The 12,994-nt window shown below is 42.1% G+C and overlaps 1 protein-coding gene across 6 annotated transcripts in view; it reads left to right on the forward strand.

The window, feature by feature from the left end:
• The window catches only part of LOC140459661 (transcription factor COE2), a 265,010-nt gene that overhangs the window by 11,051 nt on the left and 240,965 nt on the right, over window positions 1–12,994 (forward strand). For all 6 annotated transcript variants that reach the window (XM_072554002.1, XM_072554001.1, XM_072553998.1 and 3 more), the window contains 2 exons: window positions 1,709–1,764; window positions 4,989–5,062. In XM_072554002.1, the coding sequence (XP_072410103.1) occupies window positions 1,709–1,764; window positions 4,989–5,062 (130 nt within the window). The remainder of the gene's footprint in view (window positions 1–1,708; window positions 1,765–4,988; window positions 5,063–12,994) is intronic.

Here is a 12,994-nt window from a genome sequence, read left to right on the forward strand (position 1 = left end):
GGAAGTAAGGGCATTGTTGCTAAACTTGCAGATAGGCGGAGAGACAGGAAGTGTTGAGGGGGCCAGAGACTGCAGAAAGACTTGGACAGACTCGGGGAGTGAGCAAAGTAGTGGGAGAGGGAACACAATGTGGGAAAGTGTGAGGTCATGTCGAAGAATGGATGCAAAGACTATTTTCGAAATGAAAGGTTTTGGAAATCTGAAGCACAAAGGAACTCGGGAGTCTTCATTCAGAACTCTCTTCAAGTTAACTTGATGTTCAGTTGGCAGTTAGAGGGCAAATGCAGTGTTAGCATTCATTTTGAGAGGGGCAGAATACAATAGCAGGGGTGTACTGCTGATGCTGTGTCAGGTCTGGTCAGAATGTATTTACAATATTGTGAGCATTTTTGGGACCTGTCTCTGTGGAAGGATATGCTGGCCCTGAAGGGAGTCCAGAGGAGGTTCACAAAAATAATCCCAAAAGTGTAGAGGAGCTTGTTGTATGAGGAAGGTTAAAGACAGGGTTTGTACTCAATGAGTTCAGAAGCATGGGTGGGAATGAGGTGGGGTGGGGCGGGGGGTCGGAGCTCATTGGAATTTACAAAATACTGAGAGGACTGGATAGCGTGGACGTGGAGAAGATGTTTCCACTAATGGGAGAGACTAAGACCCGAGGGCACAGCCTCACAGTAAAGGGATCACCCAATAGAACTGAGATGAGGAGGAATTTCTTCAGAGGGTGGCAAACCCATGGAATTCATTGTTGCAGTTGGCTGTGGGAGACCAAGTCATTGAGAATATGTAAGACAGAGATGAATTGGTTCTTGATGAGTGAGGGAATAGAGTTTTGAGAAGATTTGTAGCTCAGGTTGAGGTTCTGGATGCAGGCTTGCTCACTGAGCTGGAAGGTTCGTTTTCAAACGTTTGAAAACGAAACTTCCAGCTCAGCGAGCAAACTTACATCCAGTAAGGGAATCGAAAGTTACTGGGAGAAGGCAGGATGGGGTTGAGAAACATATCAGCCATGGCCGAAGGACGAGCAGACTTGATGGGCTGAGTGGCCTGATTCTGCTCCGACATCTTATGGTGTTCCGGCGACTTTTCAAAATAGTTCATCCTTCTGAGTTCTTCTTTTCTCAATTATTAGCCTGAGATCTTGTGAAGGATGAGGAACTGTACTGCATAACAAAGGCACAGTCTGAGTAATTTCTTCTCTCAGAGGGCAGTGAACCTGCGGAATTCTTCACTATAGTGGGCTGGAGAGGCTGCGTTATTCAGTACAGTGAAGACAAAATTTTCGACAAATTTTGAACCAGTCAGGGAACCAAGAGTGAAAATGTGAAAATCAATGGAGAAAAAGCAAGGGGAGTTGGGGATTATCGGTTCAACTCTAATCTCAGTAACTCGATGGGTTGGGTGGCCTACTTCTGGTCCCCCACCTTATTGACTACAGGGGGGTGAGTCACTGAACAAATTAGTAACACATACAGTGATGATTTTATGAAGCTCTGGTTCGCACAAACATTGGTCATGGTCATGAAAAAAAAAATAAAGCGGGAGATAAACGACTAGTGGCTACTCGAGATACAGTTGAACTCTGATTATTCACAACAACGAACATGGGGTGACAACACTGCAACCTGTTCTCTGTCTGGTCAATTGCAAATGTATTAGGAAAAGCGAAAAGCAAAAGGTATCTTGTTGCTGATGTTTTGCTTTTGTGCAGGTATGCGGACGGAACAAGACCTGTACGTGCGACTCATCGATTCAGTGACCAAGCAGGTACAGAGATTGATTGCTTTTTCCCCGATATTATCAATGACAAAGAGCATTGCACAAAACCCGCCAATTTCTTCCAAAACCACTATCCTGAAAGCAATACAAATGAAAGCGACGTGAAAAGTCAGTGGTGCAAGGCCGTGTCGAACCATTTGTTACGATTAAACGCACTGTCATCATAGTATTATGCAGACAACAGATCCCATGGATCACATGTGTGCACCAGAAGTTCTTAGCCATTGAGTATTGACATGGAAAACAAGTGTTACTGATATTCTAGCAGGGTGGGATCTAAGCAGCAGGCATAATCCTGCGAGTGAATAAGCATTTCAGGATAAATTATGATTTACAAGCCGAAAACATACCACTCTTGACGATACTTCAGTGCTTACTGGTGACAAATTTGCTTACGAGAATCAGGCTAAGCTGTGTGCTCGAATAAAGGCAAAAGATGGTGGACACTGGAAACCTGAGACAAAGGGAAAACGCCAGAGAAACTCGACAAGTCTGGCAGCATCAGTGGAGGGTGAGACAGTGTTGATGTTTCGAGTCCAGTATGAGTCTGAAGTATAAAGTACTAGACTCATTCGGTGTTGGGGGGATACATTCTGAAGAGAATGCTAGAATTTAAACTTTAAATCAGTTTCTCTCTCATCAGAGGCTGCCATACCCGCGGAGTTTCTCCAGCATTTTCTGTAGGTGTTTCAACTGAATGCTCCCACCCTCAAACATCCCATTGACAGTCTCGCTTTTTATTGAGTGGGCATTTCATTTTCTGCCACGTTGAATCCACATCCCCAAAATACTGGGGTTGACTATTCCAATTATATTTCCACTACACGATGCCTCCGCACTCCATTGACAATCTGGTCAGGAAAGGTAATGAAGGACACAGTTATCAGCAGGTGCAGAACTGCACACCAATTGCAGACCTGACTTGGAAAATCTAGGGGAGAAAATGTCGTCCATTGTATTATACAAGGATAGTCATGACAAATAAGTGTCGAGAGTGTAGTACTGGAAAAGCACAACAGGTCAGGCAGCATCCGAGGAACAGGAAAATCGACATTTCGGGCCAAAGCCTTTCATCAGGGGTTCTTCAGCCCTTCAACCCTAATGAAGGGCTACGGCCCGGAACGTCAATTTTCCTGCTCCTCGGATGCTGCCTGATTTGCTGTGCTTTTCCAGCAACACACTGTCAACCCTGATCTCCAGCATCTGCAGACCTCACTGTCTCCCATGACAAATAAGTGTGGTGACCTGGCTAATATGCTTAGGTGAACTGTAAATTACCAATATGCTGACGGGAGTTATAAAATCATGGGGGGTGGGGGGGGGGGCATGGATAGGATAAATAGACAAAGTCTTTTCCCTGGGGTGGGGGAGTCCAGAACGAGAGCCGAAAATGTGTTGCTGGAAAAGCACAGCAGGTCAGGCAGCATCCAAGGAGCAGGAGAATCGACGTTTCAGGCATGAGCCAAAGGGCTCATGCCCAAAATGTCAATTCTCCTGTTCCTTGGATGCTGCCTGACCTGCTGTGCTTTTCCAGCAACATATTTTCAGCTCTGATCTCCAGCATCTGCAGTCCTCACTTTCTTCCAGAACGAGAGGGCTTAGGTTTAGGGTGAGAGGGGAAAGATATAAAAGAGACCTAAGAGGCAACTTCTTCACACAGAGGGTGGTACGTGTATGGAATGAGCTGCCAGAGGAAGTGGTGGAGGCTGGTACAATTGCAACATTTAAAGGCATCTGGATGGGTAAAGAATAGGAAGGGTTTGGAGGGATATGGGCCGGGTGCTGGCAAGTGGGACTAGATTGGGTTAGGTTATCTGGTTGGCATGGATGGGTTGGACTGAAGGGTCTGTAGCCGTGCTGTACATCTCTATGACTCTATAAAAGCAAAAATGTGTGGATGGAGGAAATCTGAAATAAAAATTAAAAACAACTGAAAATTCTCAGTAGGTCAGGAGAGAGAAATAAAGACAACATTTGAGATTGGTGACCTTTCATCAGAACGACATATACATATTTCATTTATAAAGTATATTGAGCTGATACTTGCTCGCAAATTTCATGGTCATTTGTATGAAGTAATACATGCAATGCAAATATGGTAGGTCTTCCTAATTTGCTAATTTACTTGATGAGTTTTTGCACTGAAAGAATGGAAAGAATATCCATTTTCATCCAAGTCACATAAATGTCAATTAATCAAATACAGAATGCTTTATCACAGATATTCCCTCTCTGCCTCAACAATGCCCAAATCACGAAGCACAAATCGTCCCTCGAACCCCTGTGTGAATTTCTTTCAATTTCCATGCCAGACGAGCCTGAAGCCACTGAGTCAGTTTACGCTTTATGATGTTGGGTCACATTCATGAGTAGAGACTCCCCCAAAACATGTTTCACTTGGGAGTCTAAGAGCCAACAATCAGAAGAAATCTTATTTCACTTGGGGATGAGCAAAAGGAAATTTTCATCCGATCAGTCTGGGCCGAATTGAAACCCAAGTCTCGGAGGTGAAAGGATAGTGTCCAACCCAATGCACCAGCTCGTCCCTTAAGTGTTCAATACATTTAGCAGCTGTGCACAATATCCCCTGATGCCAACCAAGAAAAAGTTCTGTCAGGCTGTTCAAATGAACTGTATAGTACAAAGTGTAAATTACTCATCCATATAGTTACTCAAATTTGAAGTCGTACCTAATTTTTACTTTATTAAGAGCACATATCTCAGCGGTTGCATTGTGACTTTATAAGCCATGGTCAGACCTTATTTGGTCAAAAACTATTTGGAAAGATGCTGTTGGCAGAAGAGGCCATAAAAGTAGACAGTCACGATTCAACCAGCTATCAGGATACTTAAGTTCAAATGATGCTCAGTAATTGGATCACTGTTCTTTGGAAAAGTGAATTTAAATGTTAAAGAAGAAAAGGGAATTGCCAAATTTGTTAACTGCTCTGAAAGCTCAAATATCGTGGGCATGTTCTGTGGAAAAATGCGAAAGGATAATTTTAAGTATGGAAAAAGTGATCAGGAAAACCCTGCCCAACAGACATGATGAGATGTATTTCTGGAGAGAAAGACTTGAAGTATCTGTTGGGGTGATGGTTTGGGGTGTGTGCTGGTTTCATGTTAAGCCCAAATAATTTTTCTTGTTCTTAACTTTCTTTATGTTCCAAACGTTTTAGAGATGATCAACCTTACTCTAACTTTCATTACAGCCAATTGTCTACGAGGGTCAAAATAAAAACCCAGAAATGTGCCGGGTACTTCTCACACATGAAGTGATGTGCAGGTAAGGAAAACTCATTGGCAAATCAGCCATGCCTTGTCTTGTACTTCAGTTGAAGCATGGTCATAGACTTACCCATGTAATGAAGAATGACTCTGGATCGATACTCGAGATACAAACATCACACTTAAGCTCAGCATCCTACTGTTTTATTGCATTGAATTTGTCTTGGGAATGGTTCAACATTGTGGACCAACTACAATGCTGTTAAATTGAAAGCTTGATTGAGAGAGAAAAAACCTTTAAAACAATCTGAGTTTGATCTTTTTGCTAGGTGTTTTAGGGCTGATTTATTAAAGTGAGGGGACGTCATCTCAGGGCTCATCGGGGAGTGTGGCAATATTTCACAATTGGACTTTGCAATTTATGATCCTGTACTCCAAATGGCTTACTGCTAACCCAAGAGCAAAGTGAAAGCTGGAGCTGATTGACATTGGTGTCTTTGTTTGTTTCCCTGGAGTCATTTGAACCACTTATTCAGTACTGATGAGAATCTAAAGCTGATGCCCAATTTGATCCTGCCAGTTCCTGCTAACAGAGCTACATCAAAATGATGTCACAACTCTGTCTTCACTAATCCAGAAAGAAAGATCATGGTAGTGCACTATTTCAACATTATCTTGAAGTGATTTCAGAACTAACTTTTGTTTCTGTAGAACATCATCACAATAGTCAAATGAGCCCTGCCTTACAGATAGCATCATTGTCTACTGTTCGAGTTCCCTGCATGCAGGGACAATGTAAACATGTAAAACTCTTAAACTTTCCTTTGTCATTCTACTGATTTTCAAAGCTGAAGCTTTTTAATCATCTCACTATTTGTTCCAAACGCACACTGTGTTTCTTTTTTTCTCTGCCATTTTGTTGATAATATCACAGATCTTGAATGCACAAGTCTTTCTAACTTCCATCTAATTTTCTCCATCTGCCAGTTTTGGAGTTCCTCTGTGTCTCTGCAATTATCAATATCAAACTGAGAAACAGGTAATATTGTGGTGTAACAGTGCCAACTGTAGAAGGAGGTATCAGTTCAATCACTCACTTGAACTGAATTAGCTGGAGTAACTGTGGTGCTGTCATTGGGCTGTGGAGTGGAAAAAAGATCTGCTAGGACACCACAAATGTCAGAAGATATAATCTACAATCTGTCCTTTGTGTCTTTAATTCCCCGTTCATGCAAATCTCGTCAAATTCAACACATGGAAGCCAAATCAGATTACTTCTATTCTAAAAACCATTGGAAAGATGGCTGTATATCATCCTGATGAGGCATTGAGATATTGAGGCTTTGACCAGAAAAAAAGGAGGTATGGCTCAGGTACAGGCAGCTGGAATCAAGGGAATCCCTGGAGGTATACAGGGGATACTGAAGAAGGAAATCAGGAGGGCGAGAAGGGGGCATGAGATAACTTTGGCTGAGAAGATTAGGGTGAATCCAAAGAGGTTCTTTAAGTATATGAAAGGAAAAAGAATAATTAGAGAAAGAATTGGACCCCTCAGGAGCAAAAAAGTGTAGAACTGCAAAAGATGGGTGAAGCCCTCAATGAATATTTCTCCTCTGTGTTTACAGTGCAGAAAGACATGAAGATTTGGGAACTTGGTGAAGTTAGTGGTGATATCTTGGGGATATCACAGTAGAGGTGTTGTTGGAAGTATTATAATGTATGAAGGTGGATAAATCTACTGGTCCTGACCAGATATATTCAAGAATACCGCAACAGGATGGAAAAGAGATTGCTGGCCCTGGCTCATATTTTTGCATCATCATCAGCCATGGGTGAAGTCCTGGAAGACTGGAAGGTAGTGAAAGTAGTGCCCTTATTCAAGAAGGGCTGCAAAGACAAACCTGGGAAGTATAGACTAGTAAGCTTAACATCTGTGGTAGGTAAGTTACTTGAGAAGATTCTGAGATTAGATACACATGCATTTGGAAAGACAGGATTTGATTAGGAATAGTCAGCATGGCTTTGTGCATGGGGGATCATGCCTTACAAATTTGTTAGACTTCTTTGATGAAATGAACAGGAAGGTTGACGAGGGCAGGGTGGTAAGCATAGTCTATCTGGATTTCCATTAGGCCTTTGATTAGGTTTGATGTGGTAGGCTGCTCTGGAATGTTATCCGGGGGAGCTGGCAAATTGGATACACAATTGGTTTGATGGTAGGAAGCAAAGGATAATAGTGGAAGGATGCTTGTTGGAATGGAGTCCTGTGACTAGTGGAGTGCCTCAGGGGTCGGAACTGGGCCCATTGCTGTTTGTTATCAAAATCAATGATTTGGATGAAAATGTTCAAGGCATGATTCATCAGTTTGCAGATGACAATAAAATAGGAGGTATCGTGGGTAATGAAGAAGGTTATCAGAAATTGCAGCAGGACCTTGATCAGCTGGGGAAGTGGGCTGAGAAATGGCAAATGGAGTTTAATATAGCTCAGTGTGAGGTCTTGCAATTTGGAAAGTCAAATCAAAGTTGGAGTTACATGGTGAAGGGCCTTTCGGAGTGTAGTGGAACAGAGGGACCTTGGAGTTCAGGTACACAGTTGTGTGAAAGTGGAATCAGAGGGCTTTTGGCACACTGGTTTCATCAGTCAGGGCATTGAGTCTAAAAGTTGGAAAGTTATGTTGCAGTTATACAGGATATTGGTGAGTATTGGAGTACTTGGAGTATTGTGTTTCATTTTGGTCATCTTCCTATTGGAAGGATGTTGTTAAACTGAAAAGAAATTTATAAGGAGGTGACCAGGACTCAAGGGTCTGAGTTGTAGGGACAGGCTGGACAAGCCAGGACTTTGCTCTTTGGAGCGTAAGAGACTGAAAGTGTATAAGATAATGAGAGGCATGGATAAGATGAATGCACTCAATCTTTTCCCCAGCATTGGGGAATCAAGGATGTGACGGCTTCAGTTTAAGCTTAGAGGAGAAAGAATAAAGGGGAACCTGAGGGACAATTGTTTTTTACAGAGGGTGGTATGCATATGGAATGAGCTGCCAGTGGAAGTGGTTGAGGTGTGTTCATTAACAACATTTGAAAGGCACTTGGACAAATACAGGGACAGAAAAGGTTCAGAAGGATATGGGCCAAGTGCAGGGAAATGAAGTTAGCGTTGATGGACATTATGGTCAGCATGGAACAGCCTGGGCCAAAGGGCCTGTCTCTATGTTATAGAACTCTATGATGACTCAGTTATGAAATAGAATCAGCTTGTCTGATGTTGAGCTACACAATTTTGAAAGTGCCCCACTGTAATCCATGCTGAATCAGTCGATTTTGGATGAGGCATCAATGCAGGTACGATCATAGTGGCATCAGTCCTCAAATCCACTGAGAAATCTTGGGTTCCTCCTCCTAATCACTGTCTATTAATTCCTGCTGAATGTGCAAGTGTATGTGTTGTCAGGAGTCATTAAGTGGAGAATCAGGCTTGGTCATAATGGGTGCTGGAAGCAGATTTGTAAATGGAGGTAGTTTAGATTCACATTAGAAGAGCAACCATTTGGGCGAGACATCACAGGTGTGGAAAGGTACACCTCTTCTCAACAAAACACTGGGAGCAAACTTCAGAAAAACAAATCCAAAGGGCAAAGCGTATTCTTGGAATCAAGAAAACATAAGTGAATATTATGCCACACCTCCACTGTGCCCCCACAGCTACACATCATGTCATATTGTGAAAATCAAAAATTATAATTCACAGGTGCAAAACAACACATAACAATGGGAGGCAGTGTTGCAGAATTTATTGGTGGCATGTCATTGCCAGTCAGGTGTTATGCGCCCAAAGAACAAACACTGCAACGTCTATTCTCCAGGGAAGGACCTGTGTCAGATGTGAGGCAGACTGGTGTCTGAAATTCACATTCGGTTTGGATCCAGGATGACATTTCACAGAGCTTTCATTTCCCCATTTGTCAGAAGGACCGTTTCAGTTTCACAATATAATGTGCAACACATTTCTTAGGAGGGTCCACAACACGCTGACCAATTTTTTGCATTTATTCATGGGATGTGGGCATCACTGACATACTATCATTTATTGCCCATCTTGAACAGTTCAGAGGGCAGTTAGGAGTCAGCCACATTGCTGTGAATATGGAGTCACATGTAGGCCAGACCAGGTTAGCATAGTGGATTTCCAACCGTGGAGGACAATAATAAACCAGTTTTACAGCAATTGACAGAGCAAATATAGTTACCATGAGACTGGTGTTTTAATTTCCTGAGATTTTTGTTCAATCCACATTTCACCATCTGCCACAGTGTTATTTGAATCCATGTCCCTAGAACATTAGTTTGAAGTCTGGATTACTTGCCCAGTGTCATTAACATGGCACCACCATTTCCATCAGTTGTCACCTCAAAGTTCTACAGATGCCTTCTGGCAAAATCTTCACTGCGGAGCACTTTACTGCTGCCTCTGTGTATTATTTGACTATGTGTATTGTTTTGTTACTTCTAAACTTTGGGCATAAGCATCTTTTCATAGTTCAGGGCAGTGTCTGGCTGGCAGTCCAGTATTGAGGTGCTGCATCATTAGTGTGTCATCCTTCAGATGAAATGTTGACCCAAAGCTCTGTCTGCTTGGTGCAATAGTTCAGATGAAATGGTAAATTCCCATAACATGATTTAAAGAGCAGCAACATGTTCTTTTGATAAAGTGGCCAATATTCTTCACTGAACTTACATCACCAAAGCAGTCACCAAACCTTAATGTGGAGTTTGTGCAGCTTTGATGTTTGCAGTGCGAGAATCATCGAGGTTCACAACTCAGAAAAAGGCCCTGCTGCCCATTGAGTCCGTACCAGGTAAAACAACCACCTAAATATTTTAATCTCATTTGCAAATTGGCAATTGCATTTCCTAACATCACAACATCTGTTGTGTTTAAAGATGAAACACTGTCAGAAGTATGTTAAGGTGGTTTTGAGGGATATTGTAAGGAGGTACAGATTTTTTTTAAAATAAGGTATGACTGTGGGGTGTACCATTTGATTTGCACTGATAAAGAAATGGCAGGGACTAAGAAATGGCATGAGGTTGAGTCCCTGACTATTGCATACTGGTGTAAGTGGCTAAATCTTCAAAAAGGGGTGAATTTGGTACAAATTTGTCACTCAAAACAGGTGAGAGCTTCCTTTACATACTTCAAGCAGGGACGGGGGTTGTACCACTTTCAGGATTGCAGTGAGTTTGGCCAGTGATGCTGCATTAAACACATGGGAATCTGGTGGGAAGGGAGGCCTTGGCTGCACTGCAGGTTAGACGGTCCTTTAAGAGGTTTCCAGAACTTCCACTTAAATATTTCAGGCCACTTATGGAACTTCTTCTTTGTTTTATATTCAGTGTCGAATTATAGCATTTATTCAAATTTATCTCTGCTGTACCCCATGTTTTACTTATTGCACTAGAGAATTGACCATCAGTGATCTTCCAAGTGCTGAATTGGAAGACTAAGTTACTTCAGACTGGGCAGGCTGTTCGAGAAAAAATTGAATTTAGTTTGAGGGGTGTCCCCTTTCATTTGAGAGATATCCTATGATCAAGATCTACAGTTTCAAACAAGGAATGATCCTGGACTCCACCACTTCTTGTCTGGTGATCTCCTCTCCTCCATTTTGGCCCACTCCTTCTTAATCTCCAACCCAACTGGCCATGGCAAAGAATCCTGATGGGTTTGAGATCAAGCAAATCCTCAACAGAAGTTAATGAGAACTTCTGTTCTCTTTTTTTTGACACTCTTTAAAATCTTTTCCATCTCTATGAATAAGTCTTACACAAGTTCTTCAAATGAATGAAAGTTGAGTTCCAAATATCAGCTCTAATTCAGTGGCCATAGAGACATATTTGCAAATCCCATAAACAATGTCAATATTCCAGTACTGTTCAGAGAGGGAGTTTTGGACTTTTACAGGTAAATTGTTTGGAATGAGGTGTTCAACTGAGGCCAATTTTGTCCTTTCAGGTGAATGTAAAAGTGCAGAAAATGGGAAAGTGGAGGGCAACAAAAAAGGAGGAGAAAGGATGATGGGAAGAGGTTTGGGAAAAATGGAAATCAGAATTTCTGGGTAAAGAGGAGAAGTGCTATACGCAGCTAATAGTTGTTCCTGCTATACATGTCCAGCCTGTTTCTCACACACCAAATATGTCCAATTAAAAATAGAATATGGGAAATGGGTGTAGGGTCTTATAGTAATTTGGTAGTTCCCTACCTTATGAGCCAGAAGGTCCACGCTCAAGTCCCACTTGCCCCAGAGATGTGTCACGGTGTATACGAACAGGGTGATTAAAGATGTGTTCAGAAGAGGATTGGTGGCTGCATGCTATCAGACCAGAGGTTGCTAGTCCTCAATACCAGAATACAGGAGTAGCAAAGGCAATTCCCTGAGAGACCACATATTTGTCTTCCTACCTTCTTCGAATGGATTCAGTGTTATGACTGAAGTGGTTTGGGACAATGTAGGATCAGCTCTAACCCTGTGCTCTACCTGTCCTGGAACTGTTTGATAGGGCCTGTGTAGACAGGACTTTACTTTCAGTTTAAAAAAGTAGCGAAAGTTTTTACATTCAGATTAAGATAGTGGAGGGGGCTTTACTCCAACATTGCCCATAAAATTATCTACTGCTCTGTCGTCATCGTTGTCTACGTGGATTTTAGTAAAGCTTTGACATGGTTCTGTATGGTAGACTAATTCGTAAAGTTAGATCACATGGGATTCAGGGAGATCTTGATGGTAGGAGACAGAAGATGGTGGTTGAGGGTTTTTTTTTGGACTGGACTGTGACCAGTGGTATTCCACAGTGGGCAGAGCTGAGTCCACTTTTGTTTGTCATTTACATAATCCATTTGAACGAGAATTTCAGAAGCAAGTAAGTTTGTCAATGACACCAAATTGGTAGTATAATAGACAGTGACAAAGGTTATATGAGGGATCTTGATCATTAGGGGCAATGGGCTGAGGAGTAGCAGGTGAAGTTTAATTTGGATAAATATGTGCTATTGCATTTTGATAAAACAAACAAGGCCAGGACTTGGACAATTTCTGGTAGGGCCCTGGGTAGTGTTGTTGAACAGAGAGGCCTATGGGTTCAGGCACACAGTTCTTTGAAAGTTGCATCACAGGTAGACGGGGTGATTAAAAAGGCATTTAGCACACTTGCCTTCATTGAATAGACCATGGAGTATATTAACTGGAACATCAAGAGGCTGTGCTGTATTTTGATGAGGCCATTTTTGAAATACAGTTCTAGTTGCCCTTCGATGGAAAGGACATTATTAAATTGAAGAGGATCCAGAAAAGATTTACCAGGATATTGCTGGGACTGGTGAGTTTGAGTTGTAGAATAGGTTGGATAGGCTGAGACTTTTTACTGGAATGTAGGAAGTTGAGGGGTGACCTTGCAGAGGCTTTTAAAATCATGAGGGACATAGATAAGGTGAATAGCAAATGTCTTTTCCTCAAGGTCCGGGAGTTCAAAACTAGAGAGCATGTTTTTGAAGTGAGAGGAGAAAGATCTGAAAGGGACCTGGGGGTAATTTTTTCACACTCAGAGTGGTTCATATAGAGAATGAACTGCCAGAGGAAGTGGTAGATGCAGGTACAGTTACAACATGTAAAAGACATTTGGATAAGTACATGAATCATAAAGGTTTAGAGGGGCATGGACCAAACACAGACAAGTTGGACTATTTAGTTGGGAAACCTGGTCGATAAGGATGAGTTGGACCAAAGAGTCTGCTTTTGTGCTGCGTGACTCAATGACTGTTTGTATACCTTATCAAATCTTCTGTAATGTTCAAGATGTGTGTCCATTTGGTTTGTTACCCTTCTGTCTTCTACAGAAGAAAAACTGAGCCTTTTCAGCCTCCACTGATGTGTATGAAATTAAGTAACCACAGGCTGAATCATTTTGTTGGGACATGGGACAACACATCCAC

This window comes from Chiloscyllium punctatum, chromosome 35, assembly GCF_047496795.1.
Source record: "Chiloscyllium punctatum isolate Juve2018m chromosome 35, sChiPun1.3, whole genome shotgun sequence".
NCBI classification, from domain to species: domain Eukaryota; kingdom Metazoa; phylum Chordata; class Chondrichthyes; order Orectolobiformes; family Hemiscylliidae; genus Chiloscyllium; species Chiloscyllium punctatum.